Source organism: Ambystoma mexicanum, chromosome 6q (genome assembly GCF_040938575.1).
Source record: "Ambystoma mexicanum isolate Mex_15411 chromosome 6q, UKY_AmexF1_1, whole genome shotgun sequence".
NCBI classification, from domain to species: Eukaryota; Metazoa; Chordata; class Amphibia; order Caudata; family Ambystomatidae; genus Ambystoma; species Ambystoma mexicanum.
This window is the reverse complement of record NC_090937.1, coordinates 1,673,958,144-1,673,985,035: the sequence shown is the minus strand read 5'-3', so window position 1 is coordinate 1,673,985,035 and position 26,892 is coordinate 1,673,958,144. Positions and strand designations below refer to the sequence as shown.

Here is a 26,892-nt window from a genome sequence, read left to right as displayed (position 1 = left end):
TCACCGGGTAGTTCAGTCATTGTAGGGGTCCTCTTCTGTCAGCTCCTCTTCGGCTCTTTCGTTCCAGTGGCGACTCTGCTCTTCCAGATGCAGAGACCTGCTTTTTTATTTTTAAATTGTTTTTATTGCATTTTGTGAATAATACAAACATAAAACAGTGGGATTTGAACTGTGTCCCTCTCCCCGCCCTCCCTCCTCTTTCACTTCCCTCCCCTTCACTGGCTGCTTAATGATTATCACTGAATTGGTATGTCCTTCGCCTAGTCTCTCATGTGAACATGTCTAATATTCTGATTTTGTGTGGACACCATTGTTGCATATAGTCACTTTGTAGGTGCTCTAGCACCGGCCCCCAGTCTGTTCAGAAGTTTTGTCGGTCCCCTTGGATGTTATATGTTATCCGCTCCATTGCTATGAATTGCCATACCCTCTGCAGCCACTCTACCGTACCTTGCAGTGATTTCTGTTTCCATCTATGGGCTATTGTTACCCATGCTGCGATGAGGAGATCCCTAAAGTTCAACTTCTGTGTCTTCGTCAACGTCCTGTCTCTGGGGTCCGACATACCACACATCCACACCTCTTCGTTCAAGACTTCTGCCCCTTTAAATATCTCCTACATTTGGGTTTTTACCTCCATAAGTCTTTCAGTTTCGGGCATTCCCACCAGATATGTCTCCATGTGCCCGTCGACTCACAGTCCCGCCAGCATTTGTTTTGTTTCGTGTTGAACATTCTATGCAGTCTTTCTGACTTATAGTGCCATTGGATCATTATCTTCATCCATGCTTCTCTCTGTTGAATCGCTCGTGTCCATTTTGGGATTATTTGCCAGACATATTCCCATTGTGTTTTCATGATTTCTTTCCCCAGCGTTTTCTCCCATCTCTTCATATATTGCCATTTAGTGTCTTCCGTCTGGGCATTTATGAATTTATATAATGTTGACACACATTTGTTGTCTCCTGAATGTGTCATGATATAAGACTCGAATGGGGTTAGATCTCTCTTTGCAGCATGCGTTATTCTCGGGGTGGGGAGCCAATGATGGAGTTGTTCATATGTGTATCTGTCTTTTTCGGTTAGGCCTAATAGAGTGCTGCATTCCTCGAATGTTCTGATCTGTTGGTTTTCAAACATGTACCCCACCTTTATGCATTTGGCTTCTATCTACTTTCTGAAATTTTCTTTCTCTATGCCTGGTTTGAATTCCGGGTTCTCGAATAGCGGCATGAAGGGAGCCGGGAGCATTGTTAGAGTTTCTTTTTTTGTCGCCTTGTTCCATATTTCCAGCGCTGTTCCCATGATTTCACTAATTCTGAGATTTTTGTGTCTATGTTCGGGGTTGGTCCACAAACGTTGTTGTAGGCTTTTCCTTGCCACTGCCCTTGTGCTTCCCATATCTCTCTGAGTTGTTGGGAATCCATTCCTTCAGTACACAGAGTTGTGCTGCCTCGTAATATTTTCTAAAGTGTGGGAGCGCCATACCTCCCGCTTGTTTTGGGGCCGTTAGTGCTGTGTTGGAGATTCTTGGGGTTTTGTTCTGCCAGATGTATTTGTTTATCATTTGGGCTAGCATTTTGAAGAACGTGGGTGGGATTTTTATGGAGAGTGCCTGAAATTAGTATGACAGTCTGGGCAGTACTGTCATTTTTATCACTGTTATTCGGCCCCACCAAGAGATCGACAGTGGGTTCCAGCTGTCCAAGTCTTTTCTCACCTGTGTTATCAGATTCGGGAAGTTTCCTGCATACAGACCTTGTATTGTATTGGTGAGCGTGACCCCCAGGTATCTGATCCCTCCTTCCGCCATCCGGAGTTGTAGCTCCCCTGCTCGCTTCTGTATTTCCTGTTTGTCGCCCACCAGAACCATTAGCTCTGACTTTTGTCTATTTATCTTTAGGCCCGAGACACGGCTGAAGTTTTCTATCGTTGGTATGATAGGGAGTAGAGAGTTTTCCGGCTCTGCAGAGACATGCTTTTTATGCAGTTTTCCCCCATTCACACAGCCTGGCTGTCAATCACACAGCAGGGTGGCTGTCAATCACCTAGCTGTCAACACACCTAGCCAATCAAACAGGAGTCTGACTTGGGTTACCAAGGGAACCCATGGCATGGTTACTAACACCCCTCCCTCACATCCTGCCTGCCCAGACTTTCAGGCGCCTAAAGGAGGGCTTCTGTGCAGAAGGCTGCGAAAAGACGGTGAACAAAGGAACCAAACCTGGTTTGGCGCGTAGAAACGAACATGAGAAAGACTTTACCAAAAAGAAATGGCGACTAAACCCAGCCGGAACAATATTAAAATCGATATGGTCAAGTGGGTTTAAGTTCGAGGCTACGAAGATAGCCTGAAACAATACCATGGTTATTTAAGATAACCGCGGTAGGAAAAATCGGGTAGTTACCACTGCCACCAGCCAAGTCTTAATGGAAAGGGAGCAAAACAGGGCTCCAAGAGAAATAGACAAAAAGAGATAAGAATGAACCCTTTCCAATACTCCATGGAAGATGGGGAGTACTGGGTCTGTGGTTTAAAGAGACTACATTTAATGGTAACTTTACATGTTTCTGGGAGACAGTAGTCAGTCCCAGAAAAATGGGGTCAGTGGGAAGTCTGAAAGACAACCCTGTGTCACTGCACTGAAGGTGCTGTGTAACACATATTAAAAAGATGATGCTTATGGAGTTGGTGAGACTACATAGCTCAAGATTACACAAAAAGGTAAAACACACACAGCAAAACACAGGTAAGAGTGGGATAAAAGGCTCACACTCTTACCACGTGAAAAAAAAATCCTAGAAATCCAGCAAAGCTGCTGAGGGACTCAGTAGGTAAGGGAAATTAGCCATTTTGGAAAATTCTCCCTAACAGCTTTCTTCTATGCACACACTTGAAACTACCTGGTATACTCTCCTGCCAGGACTTTCTTAGATGCATACACTTGCAACTGCCTGGTATATTCTCCTCCAGGGCTTTCTCATTTATGTGTCCGTTAGGGAGAATTCTCCTTGTAGGGCTAATTTTCCTCACCTAGTGAGTCCCCCAGCAGCTTTGCTGGATTTCTGGAGTTTATCTTTTCCACCTGGTAAGAGTGTACATCTTTTTTTCCACTCTTACATGTGTTTTGGCCTATGTGTTGTTACTCATTGTGTGATCTTGGGCACTGGAGCACACCACTTCAAGTGCCCCTGTTCATGTATGGGTTACACCACACTTTTAGTGTAGTAACCCAGGGTCGTCTTTAAGACTTCCCCCCTGACTCCATTTCGCTGGGGCTGACTACTGTCCCCCAGAGAAATGTAAAGTTGCCATTTACTTTACATAGTCATTTTTACCACAGACCCAGTACACCCCATCTTACATGGAGTACTGGAAAGGGCTAATCTGTACACCTTTTCTGTCTGTAACTCCCTGAGCATTGTTTTGCTCTTTTAACATTTAGACTTGGCTGGTGGCAGTAGTATCTACCCTAACTTTTCTACCATGATTATATTAGATAAATGTGGTACTTTTCTTGGCTATTATATTAGCCTCGAACATAAACCCGCTTGACCAAATCGTCTTTCTTTTGGCTCCGGTTGGGTTTATTCGCCATTTCTTTTTGTTAAAGTCCTTCTTGTGTTTTACTTTGCGCAGCAAACTAGCTTTGCCTTCTTTGTTCACCGTCTTGTTGGCGGGCTTCTGCAGAGAAGCCCAACTCAAGGCGCCTGGGTGTCTAGGTGGGCTGAATGTGAGGGAGGAGTGTAGTCACCCCCTGCACAGGGTATCCTAGGAAACCCAAGATGCACTTTGCCATGATTGGCTGAGGTGGTTGTCCTGGCTGGACAACCCCCCCGCTGCGAGATTGACAGCCAGTCTGTGTGAATGGGGGTTTTGCGCATAAAAGGCAGGTCTCTTGGGCTAGATGTCAGAGTCGCCTCTGGAACTACAAGGAACCGAAGAGAAGCGGAGAGAACGACGCCTGCTGCAACTACCCCGTCCTGGTGAAGCCCTGCTGCAGTCCTGAGCTATCTACCCTTCGACGACTAAGAGAAGATCCAGTCCGGAGTCTTCTTCCCTTGAGCCTGGTGGGGATAACCAGCTCATCTTCTTCAGCCAGAGATCTCCGCCGTGGTCAAAATCGCTGCACACTGCTGTAGTGGTCCGGAGAGCCACCTGCTGAGCCTCTCCTGTTTTTAAGAAGCACACCTTTTCGTTGTCGCTGTTGCGGGCTTCATCCCTGTGTGGTGCAGACCCCCTTCAGACGTCCTCCTTCACAACGAAGCTCCAGGAATCGTGGGTCTGTGGGAAACCAACAGGAACAACTGCCAGGGCTCCAGCTGCATCGTGAAAATAAGGTACTGTGTTTTACTCGAGGAAACTGGGTGAACCCCTTTTCTTCATCTTCAAGGCTCGTCCTTGTCTTCCCTCCTTCTTATAACTTTTGCTTCCGAACATTGACAATATTCAAGTACTCTTGGGCTATACGGAATCGTGAACTGTCTAACGGTGTGATATTCGGCACAGGCCTCCGGTGTCATCTAAACCTGGCTCCGACATTCTGACTTTTGAACTCCTGTTTCTGAGTGTTTCTCGATACTGTCGGCCTAACCTATATATTGCCTGTGATTTTTGCCTCCAACTCCCTCTGGGTATCTCAGGTGCTAAGTGTGTTTTTGCCCCAGTAGCATTTCATGTCACGGATACGCGTTTATTTAGTAGACCAAACTGTCAAAAAGTGATCGCGACCGTATCCACGGTATCGTGTTTTGTTCATAACACTGGTTCATTCAAACACAGGGTATTTACCTTGAGACTTACTGTACAAAGTGAATTGTTTAGTTGTAGTACATTTAACGTATGGTTTTGTTTAAAGTTTAATAGAGGTGTTGGGTTTATAACTGATGGTTTAAAAATAAATGTACTTATATTTTTTACCTGAAACCTTGAGTCAGTGTTTGCTTGAGTCACAATAATTGTGGTCCCTTTGTGTAATCTCTGATACTGCTCATATACTTCTGAGATAAGCCTGGCTGCTCTGCTACTGCTACCACTATAAAGTAGTACGGGCTTGTACCAAAGGTAAAACCTGTATTGCCACCTGTGGTCATAATTGTGTGTAGTGGTCCCTAAGGGCACTGCACAGGATTCTGCCTAACAGTGTCCTTCTTACACTTTTGATATGATATGATATTTTATTTGTATTGCGCTCGTACAGAAGTGTTTCAGAGCACAACTAGGCATGGGAGGGGAACAGGGGAGAACACAACACACCAATAACATCGATCTTACTAGGCCCAGTGACATTGAGAACGCGCAAGTGCATGAGAATGGGAAAGGTAAAAAGTGCATAGAAGGGGAGAGTGGGAAGTGCGGAATAGAGGAGAGCAGACAAATAATAAATGAAAATAAATAGAAAATGGGGGCAATAAACAGTGGTGGTGCAGCCAGCAAGTGGCAAGTGCTGTGTTTAAGGTAGCAGACTGGGTAAGTCTGATAAGTGCAGAAAAATAAGAAAAAAGGGGGGACTGTAAGGGTACAGATACAGTCCCTAGTGCAAAGAGTGGCCAGGAGGCAGTGCGGGAGCGTGGTAGGGTGTGCAGGTACCTGGGCTTTTACTTTGCCTGGTATACCCCTACCAGGGCTTTTCACATGTGGGCACCCCACCAAAAGTGATAGTACCTCGATTATGCTTTATCTGCTTGGTATATTGTAGAGGAGCAGGTGAATGACTGCAGGAAATCCCGCCCCCCCACCTCCTATATGTTGGAAGCCTGAGACTGCATCATCTGGGATACCAACAGTTGTGCCAGTACTGCAGAAAATATTTGAAAGAAGGTACCCTCTGAGAAAACCCTATGTAATTCTGCATCTGCAAATGTATTCCCAAAGAAATGATAATCTGAGGGAGGAACTACCAGAAGGAATATGAGAAAGAGTAAAAGAGAAGCTGGTGACATCACGAAAGACGAGCATAACGCCCCAAGAATATTGGCTGAAGAGAATGCATGGATCTTATAGAAACTGATGACAAAGTTAAGAATCAAGTAAACTTTCATGTGTGAAAAAAAGATTGCATGTGTGTGAGGCACTGCAGAAAATGCAAGCCATTCAGTAAATGTACAGATGCAGCTAGCAAGTAGATTAAGTAATCTTAGAAGCTGGCTATACGTAGTTAATAGACTGCAGAAGTAGCCACCATTGTATAGAAGCTGGACATCAGTGTCATGCATTTAGTAAGCCAGGAACAATGGAGAGGAAAGGCTGAGAACTGTGTCGCAGCAAGAATTAGCTGAGATCGTGGATACGAATGGTGAGGCTGTCTGGCCTGGTAACAAAGCTGAAAAAACCAAGGCCTGTTATATGTTCTTCAAGGCAGTAATCGTGTGAAGCTGAATCATCCCTTGTTAAGGTGCAAAGATAGAACAACAAGCGTGCCAAGTTTTATTCATTTAAGACATTTAAATGCTGAAAAATGGACCACATGGTCTCCTGTCACATGAGCTTAGGAGGAAAGTAGAGTAGAGCTTAGAGTCCTAGAACAACGATAGTGCCTGCTCGCATTCCCTTATATTTCCAGAGACAAGAATACTCTGCAAGGCCAAGTTCAAAGACAATCTTCATGGCAGAAGGCATGGGTGATGAGAGACTTTAGGCTAATTGGGTGGGGAGGTAAAGTCAAGTCGACCTTCTGGCACCTGGGTCTGAGATTACGTGCTGCTAAGTGAACCGAATGTTCCAGACATGGCACAAGCGTGCGTACCAATTGTAGAAGGCCATATAAGGAAGGGCCTCATAGTTTGAGAGCCAATTATATACTGTGTACTTAATATTCTTGAAGATGACTTGTTTTAGAGGTAAGAATAAGTTGTCCACCTGACAGTAGATATCCAATCACAATCCCATCCCTTATAGAAAGTATACTTAGATGTTGCGCTTGTGCCTATCACATCCCCTCGTAGATTTTACTCATTTGCCACGTAGTGTGACGTCACTTATGATATTTTTGTATATAAATGTGTTTTTATAATAAATTCACTCAGAGCTTGAGCGAACTTCCGTTGATGTCCGTTGTAACTCCCCATTTTAGATAATTGATATTAAAACAGCAATCTTTGCCATCTTACTGAGTTGGTTCGATTATTTGGTGTCAGAGTTATTCTGCATCGCCATCCATTCAATTCATGTTATCCAAAGGGCTTTAAGCTCACGTGGTAGCACTGCAGATGGTTTAGAGATCGGGCATCCTCTGCCATTAGCCAGAAGATCACAGGGGTTTCATGTGGAGAGTGGCCGAATAGAAATAAACTTGCAAGAAGAACCAAGGCAGTGGGCAGGTCCCCCTTTGACGAAATCCATGCACGGGTTCCATGGCCGCTATGCGGCCAGAAGGTGAAGTGGTCGGATTGGAGGAGGAGTCGATACCGAAGGCCTCGAGTCAATTAACAAACAAATGGTGAGTAGACTAAGGGAAATGGCAAATGAAGGAAGTTGTGATCATTTTTGAGTAACGAGAAATATTGTGTGAAGAAGAGATAGTGCCTACAGTCCTAACTCAAGGGAGTTCAGAAGGAGACGTCTCAAACTCCAATGGAAGTAGAGTGAAATATATAACGCATGAACAGGTTCATGTAAGGTGATGTCTCAAACCCTGTATAGGGTATCAGTAAAGGCGAGAAAGAAAAAGGTGATCACAGTCTTTATTAATGTGTAAAAAGTTGACTAGTCTATATATTGTTTGTTGAGTAAAAATATTAGAGAGCGATAAAAGTTGTGAAGTCATTGAAAAAGGTTGAGGAGCTATGGTGACTACCTAGTGAAGAGGTTGGTACCAATCCAAAGCTAGAGATAGCTAATTAGGAAATTAGAGGCTTGAGCGACGATTGATGGTGGACACTCATATTTGTTTTTCAAGGCGTTGAAAAAGTGGTGATTTAAGCAAAAATATGACGTTTATTTAATAAGTCGAGTAAGTATTGACAGTGAATTGAGACTTTTCATTATGGGAGACACTCCTCTCATGCACCTATGCAAGACACTGCCAAAGCATATGCCCAAGCTTAAACAGTATAGTGCAGAATGGGTGAAAGGTACGACAGATAAGATGTTCATGCTGTGGCCACAAGGGGGATCATTGTCAAAAGCGGTATTGCAACACATGACCACATACTTGCACGCTTGCGTACATGGGGAAGAAATTAGAGAAAAGGTTAGCTATTCTAGAGCTCTGGAAAATGTATCAGGAAGTAATATTCTACTGAAGGACTGAATGCCAAAGCAGCTCTTCAGCCTTGTGGGAGTGTTTGCCGGGCTTTTAAAACGGCTTCTGACTTTGTTTAAAACTAGTGTGGCGACAGAAGAATTTTACATATAAAGGTTTCCCTTTTCTGCTTTTACTGGTGTTTACATATAAACAGACAAAACCCATACTGTTTATTGTCAGTATTAGTTTGTAAAGTCTGTTTGTCTCTCCAAACTGTTACTCACGCTTTGCAGCCGCACCAATGGTTCAAAACCAAGCTAGCAGGAGAAACAGGAGAAGCCATGTTTTAAGGTACAATTGGACGTTGGTTTGATGCGCAAGAACTACACATCACCAACATTCTTATTTTTTTTGCATTTCAATAAGTGGACATCATATTTTTACAGAGCAAAATATAAAATGTACCTAAAAATGGACACAATTGTGACAAAATATATGCATGGATACAAACAGAAATCTAGCAGAGAACCAGGAGCTTTGCATAGAATTGTCCTGACCTGCTCTTTCAGCAGCGTGGCCACCGGTTTCTGTGCCAGCGTGGCCGCCAGATGCACTTCCAGATGCGCTTCCTGTACCTGCAAGAAAGCACAAGGAGGTAAGTGCATGCATAAACACCTACCTTCAGCCTGTAGAAGACAGGTGTGAATACTGGACACCCTGATGCAGCCCTCCCTCCTTCTGAGGCCAATACTTTAAATACCATTAACATGTGTCATTATAACAAATATAAAAACATGATATATATATATATATATATATATATATATATATATATATATATATATATATATAATGGCAGCACTTGCACTTTCCAATAGGGTGCTGCACTCACAACAAGGTGATGTCGACATCACAGCCAGGACTGTAGCTTTACACTCACAGACATCTGCTTTCTGCTCACACCAAAAACGAATGCTGATAGCCCCCTGCCCACACATCTGCCAGCCAGAGGTTCAGCTTCATATTTGCTCTCCGGGTGCAGGAGTCTTTCTGTTATTGCCTGGCCCGGAAAGAGGGGCTGTGCATCTACATTTTTGTTGAAAAAACATGTTCGTGTTACATTATGTGGCAAAGAGAGGAAACAAATGACCCCTCTGCCCTGTTGGTGAGTGTGTGTTTGCTAGCTTATACCCGTCTATTTGGGACATGAAGCTGTCTTGTCTAGGTGCCTCCAAGGCTGGGAACATCATGCCATTGCAATGTGGCAAAGAGCTATACCTGGAAAGGGCCTTATACAATGAGAGAAGCTCAGATGGCACGCGTGTTATCATTGTTATAGTATATCTTTACAGTGTAACCCTAGCACAGGAGCAAGGGAGAGCAGTGCAGGCCAGAGCAAAACATTAGTAGCAAGAAGGTGACAAGCCGTCAAGGAACCATTAATTATCACTGTACAATATAGAGATTGGGGGAGTGTTCACAAACAACCATGTGTTCAATTCTTTCCTTAACTGAAGATTTCAGCAGTCCGTATTACCACCAGACTGCGTTTCCAGAGGACTGGAGCGTAGCATGAGAAGGACAGTTTCTCTTTGTAAGCTAGTCTACTTTTCACTCGATTGAGATGAAGTCTTTAATGTGGCCCTCAGGTAGGCTGGCGTACCAGCGCTAGTTGCTTCTAGATATGGGCTGAAGTTTCAGCATGTTTCCGCCTCGCCAACTGCATCGCCTGTATCCCCATCCTTCTCCTTAGCAGAGATGGGGAGCCCGTGTAATTCGCATGTGTGAGTGACGTGGTCAAATTTCCTAAAGCTGGTGATGGACCTGTTTGACCCAAATGAGGGTGAAGGTTTCCAGGTTCTCTCCCACATCGATGGGGGAAACACACTGCTATGTGGACTCTCACCCACAAATGTGGTGCCTTTCTAGGCTGTCCCCGCAGCCCACCTCACTGCAGGTTCCCACAAATATGACCACATCTCGGACTCCCTCTCCCCACCAGGATCCTATTCAAAACACCAACATATCTGCCAGCTAAACTCGCACCTCCTGCAGCAAATCCATCAAAGCTAGCCCAGAAGTTGTCCTTCTCCTGCCATGCCCAGACCCTCTGGAAACTTGATCGCACTGCATGTTCGGAATGCCCGCACCATCCTCTAGTTCTTTCATCAGCACCTCCCACACAGGATAAATCCACGTTTTTCTGCCCATCAGCCAGCAGTAATGCTCAAACCTGGGGTCCATATGCTGTACAGCGCTCTGATACTCTCAAGCACGTATGCACTATAAATGATAACATAAACTAAAAATAAGTGCCAAATATTTGTCCTTTTATTTTTACGCGGGTACCGCACGTGGCCATCACCCCGCCCTCCTGAGCTCCACCCCGCACCTCGCCCTTTAGTCCTTTTCTATCGCCAAATATGAGACCATTTAAGTAATAATAGAGGAAACTTATTAGAGGGGGCGGAGGGCGAGCATATGGCGAAAAGGGGACTATGGACTATGAGTAAGGTAATCACTACGGTGAGTAACTTTGTCATACCCCTACGTCCCGTCCCCTTTCCTCTATACTTGTGGGAGATTCCCAAGCACACTCCATAGGTAGTACGGGTGGATGGAAAACCCCTTCACAGGACCAAGTTCTTAAGAACAACCTAGCCAAATTGGGCATCAGCCCTGGAGCTCAGGTAAAGCCGTTGGGGAGACCCACAGAGCCGCCTTGGTGATGGACTCCCAAGGGACAGACTTTAGAAGGCAAAAGCAGTCGCTTTGCCATAGAGTAGATGAGCATGGATACTCTTCAGTGAAGAAGGCCTTGAATACTTTAGGCTACTGAAAAACAAGAGGCCATCCAGCGGGAAATAGTTGCTTTGGAAGCTGGTTTCCCCTTCAGGTTTCCGAATGTGAGAAAGAGTTGTGAGGAGCTTCTGAGCTTACTCGTTCTATCGAGGTAAAACTTCAGGGCTCGCCTGACGTGCAAGTTGTGTAAAACTCTCTCAGCATCAGATGCCAGTTCAGGAAAGAAGACAGGCTTGTTCAAATGAAAATCAGCAACCACCTTAGGCAGGAAGGAAGGATGAGAGCGAAGCACAACCTTATCCCTGTGGAAAGTGAGGAACGGATGTTTCTCAGAAAGAGCTTGAAGCTCACTTACCTCCTTGCTGATGTTATTGCGATCAGAAGGCAACCTTCCAAGAAAGGTGCTTAAGATCGATAGTGGCCATGGCCCTCATTACGACCCTGGCGGAAAGTGACTGACCGGACCGCCACAGCGTAAATAGCGTTTCCGCCATTGCACGATGGAGCAAAGTGCGGCCCATTCCGACCCATCGGGCACGAGCACCACGGCATGGCGGAAGTGCAAAGTCCGCGATGGCGGAAATGACCCCAAAACGGCCCACACTGCCGCCGTACGGCGCCCTAGGTGCAATACCGCCACCCATCTTAGCGGACAACGCAGTGAGCGCCAACCGGAAAGTACGGTGACCGTAAATATACGGAAACGGAAGTAAAAACATGGGCCCGGAACGGGAAACATCCCGCCGTACACCTATAAAACCACAAAATCCACACAACCACTAAAAACACTACCCTGAGACACACCCCAACCCGTCATCCACCCTAGCGAAACCAAGAAAAATGGGAAAAGTAGCGAAGAAAGCGTGCGACCGCAAGCGGCAGGTCCACTTCTCCCGTGAGGAACTCACCGTGCTAACAGAGACCCTCCAGGAGAATGCCGCCGCCGTCTTCTCCACGCAAATGACCAGGACGGCACTTGCGAACAAGAAGGCCATATGGGCTCTGGTGGCACAGCGGGTAAGTGCGGTGGGGACCGCACCCCGCAACCCACAGCAATGCAGAAAGCGATGGGACGACCTGCGGATACGCGTCCGTAGCATACTTTCTGCCAACCGCAACATTGCCACAGCCACCGGGGGAGGATCGGAATCACCCATCAAGTTGACCCCCTGGGAAGAAATCTGTGCCTCCACCATTGGAATGGAGAGCATAGAGGGAGTCGGAGGGATGGAGAAAGGAGTGCAGACATCCGAAGAATCAGGTAGGTGGCCCAAATGAAACAAAGCTAAATCCACAATGTCCAATCATGTGAAGTACCATGTGTCCACATAGTGCAACAGAAACACATCTCCAGGAGAACGTCCACACACATTGGCCTGATAGCGCACTTTAAAACTCACAATAAATACATAAATAATTAAAAACCCCAAAAACACCCACTACACGTGCAGCAGGCACACCCTAACTGCAGGCTGCCAAACAACTGCACCCTCACTCCACACACAAATGAAAGCACCTCCAAGGCCCCGACCCAAATCACCCTCAGGTACCACCCCAATGCATGTGATACAATGCCATTCCAATTCCCACAGACCCATTAATAACCCTCGAACAAGGGGAGACAGACAATGATCCTACTAGGCCAAGTGTCATTCAGATCGGGCAAGTGCAAGGGTAGAGGGGAAGGGAAAAGTGCAAGGGGAAAGGGAGAGGGAAAAGTGCAGTACAGGGTTAGTAAAATACACAATAAATAATAGGGCCAGCTGGTGGTAAGTGCAAGGTAAGTGCCTAGAGGAGGGGCTGCAGGATACAGAGACAGTCCCGTAGTGCAGGGAGGCAGTGCAGGGAAGAGTGGCTGGGCCAAGGGCCGGGGTCGGTGAGTGGCCCAGTTGCAGATTCAGTGCAGGTTCAGTGATCTTAGCAGTGGAGTGAGGGAGAGAAAGCAGAGGCAAAGAGGAAGGTTTTGAGGTGCTTCCGGAACCGGAGATGGTTCTCCTCAAGTTTCAGGGAGGCAGGAAGGCTGTTCCAGAGGGAGGCCCCTGCTGCGGAGAGAGATCTACCCCCAACTCGTTGTTTGGAGAAGCGGATGACCCTGAGGGAGTTGGAGGTGGATGAACGAAGAGCTCGAGAAGGAAGATATTTAGGAAGAGAGAGTTGAAGGTATTTTGGCCCAAGGCCCCAGAAGGCCTTGTGGACAATGCAGAGGGTTTTGAACTTAATCTTCGCAGCCACTGGGAGCCAGTGTAGTGATTTCAGTCCTGGAGAGATACGGTCCCCGGGCTTGAGGCCAAGGACAAGTCTCGCAGTCCTGTTCTGGATAAGTTGCAAAGGGCGGAGAGTAGAAGCAGGCAGATTTAGATAGAGGCTGTTACAGTAGTCCAGCTTCGAGATAACCAGGGCTCTAGAGACAGTGAGCTTCTGGGGAAGGAGAGGAAAGGATGAATACCTCTGAGGAGGTGTAGCTGGTAGTGTGACTTCTTAGAGACGTCAGAAATGTGAGGAGAGAAAGAGAGTGTGGAGTTGAAGATGACCCCGAGGTTTTTTGCCTTGCAGGTAGGAGCAGGAAGAGGGCCAAGGGAGGCCGGCCAGAGAGCTGCAGGGAAGGAGGGAGTGGGTGTGCCGATGAGTAGAATCTCAGTCTTACTGGCATTAAGTCAGAGGTCGTTGGCGGCACACCATTCATGGATAGCAGAAAGACAGTCAGAGATGAGGGAAGGGGAAGAGGAGGCCGAGGGTAGCCTGAAAATGAGCTGGGTATCATCCGCGTAGCACTGAAAGTTGGGACAGAGAGCAGCGATGCAGTGAGCAAGTAGTGCCAGATACTGGTTGAACTGCCAGGGGGAGAGGTTAGATCCCTGGGGGACACCACAGGTAGAGAAAAAGATGTCAAAGAGGAAGGACCCCAGTTGGACCTGGGAGGGTCGATTGGAGAGGAAGGAGGTAAGCCACGCCAGAGCCTGACCAGTGATACCCAGGTTATCACGGAGACGGTTGAGCAGGATGGTATGGTTGACAGTTTCAAAGGCAGAAGAGAGATCAAGCAAAATGAGAACACAAGGGGAGTTAGAGTCAAGGTTTGAGAGCAGGTCCTCACGTGGTGTGGAAAAGGCTACTCAGCCCTGAAAGGAATGTCCTTAGCACCAGACGTTGTGAAACATAGGTGTAAGAGAGGTAACTAAAATGGCCACCGTAGGCCATGCAGGCTGGGCCGCAATATTGTTGCCACCTGAAGAGAACTGCGTCACATGCGTAGCTGAGGCAATTGTCTCCTCAGGAGAGTCAGGGGACTTAAGTAACACTTAAGCCTTACAAGGATCCTCGGCAGAGCCGGTACTGGGTGGTCTCGGATGTTTAGTGGACATCTTTGAACCAGTCTCAAAATTAGCCTCCATGGAGGAACCTCGGACGAGTCGGTACCAGAGGGAATGCGGTCCGTGACCCCCCTCTTAGCCCCCTTGACAGAACCGGTACCACCACAAACCTGAGCGTGGGACGGTTGAGGGCAATACCGCACCGACAAGACCTTCTGAAAAGGCCTCCTGGATCTGTCGGTACAGACTTTAGCCTCCACAAGAGGAACCTCAGGTTTCAACCTGGTACATAAAGCTCCCTTGTTGGAACTCGGTACAGAAAGGGTACAGACCTTAGCATCCGCAAGAGGAACCTTAGGTTTCAACCTGGTACATAAAGCTCCCTTAAGAGGGGCCTCGAGTCGGGACTCGGCACAGAAAACTCCAGAAGAGGAGACCTCAGGGCATGCCCTGGTATCAGTGGGGAAAGCTCCAGATACGGAGACCTCTGTGCGAACCCTGGTATCCCAACACCCAGCCGAATTAAGCTTAACCTTAGCACTGTGAAGGTGAACCTCCGAATGATGTCCGGTACTGGCAGGTCCATCAGTACCCTCTGAGGAATCTCTGGTACGCCTGTTAGGCCATTGGGGCACCTCTGGGGAAATCCCTGGTGACAGAGCTACTAGAGCTTCTCCCGGCCGTAGAGGACCCCGGGAAGGAGTCCCCCTGCCGGGGTGCCCAGAAAAGTGAACTCACCGGGCGCTCCATCTCGTCGATGATAAGCCGCAAATGCGGTGGAGGAAAGTGCTGGAACACGACCTCCCACCGAAGAAGACGAGACTGGAGTGCCGGAACGGAGAGGGAGTCGCAGTAAAGGCACAAGTCCCAACGATGTTCCAGCCTAGACACTCCAGACAAACAGTATGAGGACCCGCCCCTGAGAAATGACGCTTGCACAAAGAACAGGAAATGAATTGCAGACGCTCCGGCATAGACAGAGGACTGGACACCGAGGAACCGGAGCAAGAAGGAAGGACAATGGGAGCCAAAAAGAAAAACTCCCAGCAAATCAAGTGCGCCCAGCCCCGACCGCGCCGAGAAAAAAACTGAAGGGTGATGCGAGGGGCGGAGCTCAGGAGGGTGGGTTTACGGCCACGTGCGGTACCCCGCGTAAAAATAAAAGAAGGACAAACATTTTATTTTTGATGCTTTTTGACAGAAGTGCTCTGATCCCGTCTCGAAGGACAGAATGTCCCACAAGTATGGAGGAAAGGGGACTTTGGACTAGGAGTAAGGTAGTCACTATGGTGACTAACTTTGTTATTCTAACAGTCCATCTTTGAATAAGTTGAAGAGAAATACATCTACCCTTAAAAATAACTAAATTGGTAAAAAAGATAATTTTGCCTAATGGGACTACACGCCCCATAATCCCATAAGTACTGGGATGAGGAAGAAGGCTGCAGTAGTCAGGCAATTGAGCCTAACAGCTCACACCTGAGAGAAACTTGGAGGCATAAAAGGCCCCCTCAAGTGCAGGCAATTGAAACAGCTCACACCTGAGAGAACCTTGCAGGCATAAAAAGGCCCCCTCAAGTGCAGGCATTTGAACAGAGAGAAAGGATCTGGACCTGTGACTGGAATACGCGCTGCAGCAGTAGTAGCAGAGGGAAGAAGGCACAAGGCTGGCAAACCAAGCAGAAGTGGGACAACAAGAGGGACGCCGGAATGTGGAGACAACAGATTTCACCTGCTTGTTCTGAGAGGGTCCTGTTACACCAAACTCTGAAGTGTAGAGGCTGCGCAGCGGAAGACACGCAGGAGAGATGTCTATCCCTATGTGTGCCTGATTGCCATGCTGGAGAACGAAGCGAAGAGCAGTTATCAAGAGGGGCTCCAAAAACATGTGGCCGGACCGGAGACACCTTTACAGAGGAAAGGTCTGGGTCCCTAAGAAGCCAGAAGCTGTATAAGTCATGGCAGAAGTCGTGGAAGAAGCGCGACACACAGACCAAGTGTTAAAGAAGCTTGTGAGTGAAGCACGATGCTCTAATATCTTGCGCAGGCATTGCCGGCAACAGTATCCAGTTCCTTATTCACTCATTTATGGTTTAAAGTGAGTAGAAGTTGTTGAATGAGGATGAAATACCTGAACAATGGAAATGTATCACTTGCGTATAATATTAAAGTTCCTTTCCTCACGTAGAAAGCAAATGCTGCTTATATCCATTGTTTTGCAAGACTGTTACATTTTTTTTTTTACAATTTTATTTGGTTTGGTTGCACATATGGGAAACAATACAATTTAACAAGAATAAATAGTGTTTGGATGGGTCAGCTGCTGCTGGTCCGCTTCCCTCTCCCTCCTCCTGCGCACCCAACCCTCCTCCCCTCCCACTTGTCCATCTCCGGCCCAGTGGCGGGTTGACCCCCTCTACACAAAACCAGGAGGTAGGAGCGTGGGTTTTGTGTAGAGAGGGGTCATTAATTCTCATTTCTCTTGTTTAGACATTTCCCCACTCCCGTTTGAGAATGGATCCCCCGACATTAAAAAATAGGGCGTTTATCTTTACTTAGAGATACCAGTGGCAGGTTGTCAGAAGTCTATTGTTCATAATCCAGGATAGGCATCCCCGACAACGTGACCCAGGGGAAGCACTGAGCAATAAACACAAGAACGAGAAGGAGGATCATGTGAATCAAACCATTGAATCAATCAACTGAATGAAATACTCATTAAGTGGGCGCTGGATGGGTAGATAGACCAGGTCAAGACGAATACATTTATTGATCAATTAATCTTTAATAATTTGCCTTTACTTACTTTCCATTTTTATATTTCTACCTTTTCTCTCCTCTTTGCCTTATTTTGGTTATGTAATTTTGGTTTTGAATATAGATTGGGCATTGATTAGAGATTCAAGCCGTCCTCTGATGCAATGTTTTCGAGTCATCTTATGCACAGTGTGTCCATTTTACACTTTAGGACGCCTACTAAACTTATATGCACTTTAATTGGATATGTGTTTTATGCTGTTTTTATCGTGATTTTTGTTGTATTATGTGTAATAGAATTGAATATGTGTTTATTAAAGATTAATTGATCAATAAATGTATTCGTCTTGACCTGGTCTAGCTACCCATCCGGCACCCACTTAATGAGTATTTCATTCGGTTGATTGATTCAATGGTTTGATTCACGTGAGCCTTGCAGAAGTCTATTGTTTAACATTGTTCCAGAGGGCCAACTGTGAGAAGCGGGGCTTGTGTGTTTGTGCTGGGAAGTTCCAGTCATACTCTAGTATTGGGGCCCATATGTTCGTGAACCTATGTAGTAGGCTTTCTCTGGCGGCAGTGACCTTTTCCGCCACCAGGATGTCCCAGATTTTGATCCACCATAGGGTCATCGATGGGCCCCCCGGGGTCTTGCATTTGCGGGCGATCGTGATTTTCTCTGCGAGGAGCAGTTGCGTGATGAGTTTAGCTGCTGTCCCTTTTCTTGGGTATGTCCCTTGAACTGGGGAGGCCAGAAGGACCACCTCTAAATGGGGATTGCAATTTGGGTGATGGATTCGATGGTGGAGAGACATTAGTCCCAGAAGGATTGGGTAATGGGGCAGTTCCACCACAAGTATAGGTAAGTGCCACGTAGTCCACATTTATGCCAGCATAGTGGGTCTAGTGTGTTCTGGAACTGGTGAAGACGCACTGGGGGTAATACCAGTGGAGGTGCAGCTTAAGGGCACATTGTCTATTCGTGATGCAAAGCGAGGAGAAGTGGCATCTTGTCCATATATCCACCCAGGTATGATCCTCAATCGATTGCCCCAGGTCTGTTTCCCATTGTGTCATGTAAGTGGGCCTGAGGGTTAGCATGTCCTCTTGCATTAACTTATAGAGGATGGATATCTTTCCTCATGCTGGTGGCCACTGCAAGATAAGTTCAATGGGGCTACGGGTGGCCCCCAGCCGGACCGGAAGGTGAATGTACCAATGGCAGAGTTGGGAATAGGAGAACCTATCTGTTTCAGCTAACTAGAAGGCTGTTTTACAGTTTTCGAACATGCAAGGATGTCCAATTTTAAACAATTGTGCTAGGGGTTTCAGCCAACCCCTCTTGCCCAGTTCCTAAAGTTCGTGGGGTGGGACAGTTGCTATTTGAAGGAGTGGTCGTGTGTCACTAATTAAGAGCAGTGAACGTTGCGAAGACAATTACCGAATACCTAACCTTGTTGATAGCATTGCTGAAACCTTTAACTTGTGAAAACTACATAAAGGAGTGGTTGCATGTACCTAATCGTGATTCACAAAGGAGGACTGAACTCTATCCTCCACTTTCACATGGGAATACAATGAAATGCCAATCTGTAAACTTTAAAAGCGACATCAAAGGGTGGTCGCATGTGCATAATTGTGATTCCTAAAGAAAGACTGGACTCTATTCTTTACTCTAACGTGGCATACCTTTCATATATAAGAAATCAAAGTGTATAAATTATTGAAGAAGAGAAAAACATTGCCCAAGCCAAGAGTCTCCCCATATTAATAGTGAAAACAGTCTTTCTCAGAGTTAAAAAACAATCTGACCGTACTGTGAAGTAATGTAACGCTCACCTGATTCCCGTAGAGCAGGGGTGCACAACTGATTTTGACAGAGGGCCGAAAGTACCTTACATGAGGGCTATAGTGGGCCGAAAAGTAAAAGTGGGCGGGGCGGTAGGCGGGACATGTCAGGAGGCTTTTTCAACCCCCAATTTGTATTAAACACATGGAAAAAGAATATGTTTTTGAGGGGTAACTATTTTTATTGCATTTCAAACTTACATTTTGTACTACACATTTTCCATTGTTATAATTTATTTCGATTTAGTTATTGCATGCAAACACTATGCCCCCTATCCCTCACCCCCCAAGCAAACACTATGCCCCCTGTCCCTCACCCCCCAAGCAAACACTATGCCCCCTGTCCCTCACCCCCCAAGCAAACACTATGCCCCCTGTCCCTCACCCCCAACCAAACACTATGCCCCCTGTCCCTCACCCCCCAAGCAAACACTATGCCCCCTGTCTCTCACCCCCCAAGCAAACACTATGCCCCCTGTCCCTCACCCCCCAAGCAAACACTATGCCCCCTGTCCCTCACCCCCAACCAAACATTATGCCCCCTGTCCCTCACCCCCAACCAAACACTATGCCCCCTGTCCCTCACCCACCAAGCAAACACTATGCCCCCTGTCCCTTACCCACCAAGCAAACACTATGCCCCCTATCCCTCACCCCCAACCAAACACTATGCCCCCTGTCCCTCACCCACCAAGCAAACACTATGCCCCCTGTCCCTTACCCACCAAGCAAACACTATGCCCCCTATCCCTCACCCCCAACCAAACACTATGCCCCCTGTCCCTCACCCCCCAAGCAAACACTATGCCCCCTGTCCCTCACCCCCAACCAAACACTATGCCCCCTGTCCCTCACCCCCAACCAAACACTATGCCCCCTGTCCCTCACCCACCAAGCAAACACTATGCCCCCTGTCCCTTACCCACCAAGCAAACACTATGCCCCCTATCCCTCACCCCCAACCAAACACTATGCCCCATGGCCCTGTCACCCCCAACCAAACACTATGCCCCCTGTCCCTCACCCCCAACCAAACACTATGCCCCCTGTCCCTCACCCACCAAGCAAACACTATGCCCCTATCCCTCACCCCCAACCAAACACTATGCCCCATGGCCCTGTCACCCGCAAGCAAACACTATGCCCCCTGTCCCTCACCCCCCAAGCAAACACTATGCCCCCTGTCCCTCACCCACCAAGCAAACACTATGCCCCCTATCCCTCACCCCCCAAGCAAACACTATGCCCCATGTCCCTCACCCCCCAACCAAACACTATGCCCCATGGCTCCCACCCCCAACTTAACACTATGCCCCCTGTCCCTCACCCACCAAGCAAACACTATGCCCCCTGTCCCTCACCCCCCAAGCAAACACTATGCCCCATGTCCCTCACCCCCCAACCAAACACTATGCCCCATGGCTCCCACCCCCAACTTAACACTATGCCCCCTGTCCCTCACCCACCAAGCAAACACTATGCCCCCTGTCCCTCACCCACCAAGCAAACACTATGCCCCCTATCCCTCACCCCCAACCAAACACTATGCCCCATGGCCCCCTCACCCAAACCAAACACTATGCCCCATGGCCCCCTCACCCCCAACCAAACACTATACCCCAAACACACTCTCAAGCATGCACCCATACAGACCCGAACCCCCCGCCCCCAACGCAGCACACACACATGCACCCATACAGACCCGAACCCCCCACCCCCCAACTCAGCACACACACATGCACCCATACAGACCTGAACCCCCCATCCCCCCCAACTCAGCACACACACATGCACCCATACAGACCTGAACTCCCCATCCCCTCCAACTCAGCACACAAAAAACATTCAAATACAAACATTCATACACATCCGACCCCCCCCACCCCCGCATCTCAACATGCACACAAAATACATTAAAATTCCAACATTCATACACATCCGACACACACCCCACCTCCGCATCTCAACATGCACACAAAATACATTAAAATTCCAACATTCATACACATCCGACACACCGCCCCCACCCCCGCATCTCAACATGCACACAAAATACATTAAAATTCCAACATTCATACACATCCGACACACACCCCACCTCCGCATCTCAACATGCGCACAAAATACATTAAAATTCCAACATTCATACACATCCGACACACCCCCACCCCCGCATCTCAACATGCACACAAAATACATTAAAATTCCAACATTCATACACATCCGACCCCGCCCCCACCCCCGCATCTCAACATGCACACAAAATACATTCCAACATTCATACACATCCGACACACACCCCACCTCCGCATCTCAACATGCACACAAAATACATTAAAATTCCAACATTCATACACATCCGACCCCGCCCCCACCCCCGCATCTCAACATGCACACAAAATACATTAAAATTCCAACATTCATACACATCCGACACACACCCCACCTCCGCATCTCAACATGCACACAAAATACATTAAAATTCCAACATTCATACACATCCGACCCCGCCCCCACCCCCGCATCTCAACATGCACACAAAATACATTAAAATTCCAACATTCATACACATCCGACACACACCCCACCTCCGCATCTCAACATGCACACAAAATACATTAAAATTCCAACATTCATACACATCCGACACACACCCCACCTCCGCATCTCAACATGCACACAAAATACATTAAAATTCCAACATTCATACACATCCGACACACACCCCACCTCCGCATCTCAACATGCACACAAAATACATTAAAATTCCAACATTCATACACATCCGACACACCGCCCCCACCCCCGCATCTCAACATGCACACAAAATACATTAAAATTCCAACATTCATACACATCCGACACACACCCCACCTCCGCATCTCAACAGGCGCACAAAATACATTAAAATTCCAACATTCATACACATCCGACACACCCCCACCCCCGCATCTCAACATGCACACAAAATACATTAAAATTCCAACATTCATACACATCCGACCCCGCCCCCACCCCCGCATCTCAACATGCACACAAAATACATTAAAATTCCAACATTCATACACATCCGACACACACCCCACCTCCGCATCTCAACATGCACACAAAATACATTAAAATTCCAACATTCATACACATCCGACCCCGCCCCCACCCCCGCATCTCAACATGCACACAAAATACATTAAAATTCCAACATTCATACACATCCGACCCCATCCCCATCGCAACATACACACACAAACATAAAGTAAAACAGACCCGACACACAAACACAAACAGACCACTTACCGGAGACGTGCTGGAACTGGAAGGCAGGTAAGCAGGAACGCTGGAATCGTACTACGGCTGGCGTGGTCCAAGGCTGAAATGCCTTCCGGCATCAAGCCTTATGGACCACGCCAGCCGTAGTGCTGGCCCTCCATTGGGTCAGCACACACACACTACGTGGCTCGTAGGAGCAACGTGGTGCATGTGTGCTGAGCGAATGACGGCCAGCGTTTTGTCCGGCCCGGAAGACAACAAAGACTTTCCTAATGGAGGGCGGCTGCGGGCCGCCCTCCATTAGGAAAGTCTTTGTGCCTCGCGGGCCGGACAAAAGAGCATGGCGGGCCGCAACTGGCCCGCGGGCCGTATGTTGTGCACCCATGCCGTAGAGGCACAGGTCTTGACTGGGCGTATACCGTATCTTCAAAGGTGATGTGTAACACACGGCTGGCTCTTTGGGCTGGACCTCTGTGCACTGTATGTCTGACTCGAAGGGTAAGATGTCTGCGGATAGAAAATATGGGATTAATGAACTGGGTTATTGAATGTCTCTCTCTTCTTCCCTTTCTCTTCTCCTGTAGAACCCCAAAGGTTAACGCTCTCACCTTAGGTAAGTGAACGCCGTGCTCTCCATCTGCCTCGGGGCAGGGTGCTGTAACCAGTTTCTTCACTGGATAAGGGGAGCAGGCCTCTTGACTTCAGAGGACTGCTGTCCGTCGTTTACTGCACGAACGGTAAGTTTCGAGTAATTCTAATGTCTTTAAAAGTCTTTAGTAATGATGTCTCTTGTTTTGCAGGGTTCCGGCGATGGCGGATGACGGGCTGAAGTGAATTGAAGATGGAGCCCGTGTGATGAATAGAAGCGCCTGGAAGCACGTAAGTAAGCGCTTGTTGCCTGCTTCACGATGCGCTCTAACTGTCTTTTTATTTTGCAGGTACAAGTTCGGAGCGGCTGCAGGGTGCCGGAATACCCACTGGGTTAGATGTGGAAAGGAGTAATGGCACGTGAGTATTAAAGTTCCCCAATGTCTTTAAACGCACCTTGTTTTGTCTTTCAGATGGGGGATGCAGCGCCGAAGGCCTCCGGAGCGTGCGAAGAGTTGGTACGCTTTTGTCTTTCAGATGCCGGAATGCAGTGCGAAGACCTCCGGAGCGCACGAAGAGTAGGTAAGCCTTTGTCTTTCAGATACCGGAATGCAGCGCGAGGCGTTGGTGACAGCCGATGGACCAGGTAAGTGAAGCGCTGTCACTGAAGACCGTAATGCTAACCTGTTCTTTCTTGTCTTTATAGGTGTTGTTGAAGACTGGATTCAGGATGGTAAGTCTTTTTCCTTAGGCCCAGGATCAGATGCAGAAGACACGATGAGCGTTCTGCTGCAGAGGATGCAGAATAACGCAAAGCAAGATTCATCCATCGGGTGTGGTTTAAATAGCCTCCTGTAGTGCTTAGGTGTCTCCTTCCACAGCCACGCCTAGGTAAGAAAAGAGTTCCTGCTTTCCAGAAGAGTTCCAGTGTTCTGAACCTAGGGAGTGGCTCCTGCCCCACCCAACAGAAAAAGTAGTTCCAAACAGAAGAGGATCAGAGGCTCAACTGGCAGGCAAGTAAGCAGCATGGTCTGCTGCAGGTAAGTCCACCCAAGCATTATGAGCCCGGCGCTTCCAGCGCTGGGACTGGGCATATTTATGAGCCTGGTGCCACTGGCGTCAGGACTGGGTCCAAAAGGTCCCAATTGGGACTGGTTGGCACTCGGAACCTGGGTTATGGATCTGCTTCCAAGGGAGTTGAGAAAACCCTGACCTTTTGGAAGCAGAGATCAAGACAGTACCCCCCCTCAAGGCCCCTCCCAAACCGGGCTTCTCCGGGGGTTTTGGCTTGTCAGGAAATGTTCAGTGAAATCTTTTGATTAGGCGAGGAGCGTGGACATATTCAGCAGGTTCCCAGGATCTCTCTTGGGGGCCGTAGCCTTTCCAGTCAATTAGGTAAAATAGTTTAGATTTGGAGATCTTGGAGTCCAGAATGCTTTTGACTTCAAACTCGAGTTCTCCATCAACTAGGATGGGTTTTGGAGATTTAGTTAGTCGGGTTTGAGGTTGCATGGGTTTTAATAGAGAGAGGTGGAAGACCGGATGTATCTTCATGTGCGGGGGCAAGTCCAACTTGACCGCTACTGGGTTTACTATGGTAGTGATGGAATAGGGACCAAGGTATCTTGGGTTGAATGTGCGTGGCCCTTTTAGAGGTAGATATTTGGTGGATAACCAGACTTGATCCCCTACTTGATATTGAGGGGCTTCCTTCCGATGTTGATCTGCTCCTTTCTTGTATTGTTCTTTAGCCCTTTGAAGGTGAGAAACAGCTTCCTTAAAGGCTTGGGTGATTGTAGAATGCAGGTAGTCTACTGCTGGTGTTTCAAGATCTTGGAGGGGATCCAACTCCGAGGTTCGAGGGTGACTGCCGTATAAAAGAAAAAACGGGGTTTTCCCAGTTCCCGAATGGACAGAGTTATTGTAGGCATATTCGGCTATCCAAAGGATGTCTTTCCAAGTTTTTTCAGTTTGTTGCAGCATGCAGCGTAAAAACTGTTCCAGAGTTTGATTGGTCCTCTCGGTTTGTCCGTCGGTCTGAGGGTGGTGACTGGTCGATAGTCTCACATCAATTTGAGCCGACCGACAGCAACTTCGCCAAAAATGAGAAATAAATTGACTACCTCGATCCGAAATTAGAACCGAAGGAAAACCGTGCAGTTGGACGATGTTTTCGAGAAATTCTCGGGCCAGAGTTGCTGCTGTTGGCAAGCCTTTGAGCGGAATGAAATGCGCCATCTTGGAGAATAAGTCCACGATTACCAGAATCGTATTGTATCCGGAGCATGGAGGTAGATCGGTGATGAAGTCCATAGAAAGCGTATGCCAAGGGCGAGGTGGGATGTCAATAGGGCGTAAGAGGCCTGCTGGTCTTTCCTTTTGACTCTTGTTTTGGGCGCATACTCCACAGGACATTATAAAGTCTCTGATATCTTTTTTCCAAGACGGCCACCAGAAGTAGCGCTTGATCTTTTCTGAGGTCTTGGCCATACCGGGGTGTCCTTCCATTAAAGAATCGTGATAACAAGAGATTACTTTTTTCTGTAAATCTGTGCTGGGCAGGTATAATCGTTCTTGGAAATACAATAAGTTGTCCTTTACTGCAAAGTCCTTTCCCTGCAGATGCCAATTCTGTATGTCTGCTGGAGTTACAAGTTGCCTGGCTTCATCCTTAACTTCCTCTATGGATTGTGTGGCGATTACACCCAGAATTCTTTGTTCGGGAATGATTGGTACAGGTTTAGGGTTGATCAAGTGTTCTTCCACTCCCATCCGAGAAAGGGCATCAGCTTTACCGTTTTTTGTACCAGGTCGATAGGTAATTATGAAGTCAAACTCGGCAAAGAATAATGCCCAACGGAGTTGTCTAGAGGATTGGGCTTTTGCGGTTTTCAGATATTGCAGGTTTCGGTGATCCGTAATCACAGTAACGGTGTGTCGGGCCCCCAGCAGATAATGCCGCCAAGCCTTAAAGGCAGACTTGATAGCCAGAAGTTCCTTGTCAGTAATCGTGTAATTGATTTCAGGAGGCGAGAATTTGCGGGACCAAAATGCCACGGGATGCAACTGATTGGTTACCGGGTCCTTTTGTGATAGAACTGCCCCCATGGCAAGGCTTGAAGCATCAGTTTCCACGATGTAGGGGAGTTCGGGGCGAGGGTGTTTTAAGATTGGTGCAGAGATAAATTTAGTCTTCAAATCCTGGAAAGCTTGTTCAGCCTCGGTAGACCATTCAAAACGTTTGTTTTTCTTTAACAAGGCAGTGATGGGCTGGACTATTCGAGAAAATTCGGGGATAAACCTGCGGTAAAAGTTAGCGAAGCCTAACATGCTTTGCACACCTTTTACGGAGGATGGTGATGGCCATTTGAGAACTGCATCGACCTTCTTTGAATCCATACGCACTCCGCTAGGTGATAATATGAATCCCAAGAATTCAACTTCAGTCACGTTGAAAACACATTTTTCCAACTTAGCGAAAAGTTTGTGTTGACGCAATCTTTCGAGGACCATTTTCACATGTTTCCGATGTTCAGATTCCGATGAAGAATAAACGAGGATGTCGTCAATGTAAACAACAACACACACGTCTATGAGCTCTCTGAGGACATCGTTCATAAAATATTGAAAGGCAGCCGGGGCATTGCAAAGTCCGAAGGGCATGACCTGATATTCAAATAGCCCATATTTGGTGCGGAAGGCCGTCTTCCATTCATCGCCCTCTTTTACTCGTACCAAGTGGTAGGCTCCTCTAAGATCCAGCTTTGTGTATATGCATGCTTTTCTGACCTGGTCCAGGAGTTCAGGGATCAAAGGTAACGGATATCTATTCTTGACGGTGATCTGGTTCAGGGAGCGATAATCTATACAAGTTCTAAGGTCTCCTTCCTTTTTTGGAACGAAGAACAAAGCTGAAGAAGCAGGGGACTTGGAAGGACGAATAAACCCATTTGCCAGGTATTGATCCAGGTATTGTCGAAGGTGAAGGTTCTCAGGCTCGGTGAGGGCATAAATTCTACTACAAGGAGGAGTAGATCCAGGTATCAGGACTATCTGGCAGTCATAAGACCTATGAGGAGGTAGAGAGATAGCCTGATCTTTCCGGAAAACATCTTGGTATTCTAGGTATTCGG

At 47.4% G+C, this 26,892-nt stretch overlaps 1 protein-coding gene across 5 annotated transcripts in view; it reads right to left on the bottom strand.

Moving 5' to 3' along the window:
- LOC138517032 (glioma pathogenesis-related protein 1-like) overlaps nucleotides 1–26,892 on the bottom strand; it is a 792,259-nt gene that overhangs the window by 16,876 nt on the left and 748,491 nt on the right. For all 5 annotated transcript variants that reach the window (XM_069632545.1, XM_069632543.1, XM_069632546.1 and 2 more), the window contains one exon: nucleotides 8,744–8,821. In XM_069632545.1, coding sequence (XP_069488646.1) covers nucleotides 8,744–8,821 — 78 coding nt within the window. The remainder of the gene's footprint in view (nucleotides 1–8,743; nucleotides 8,822–26,892) is intronic.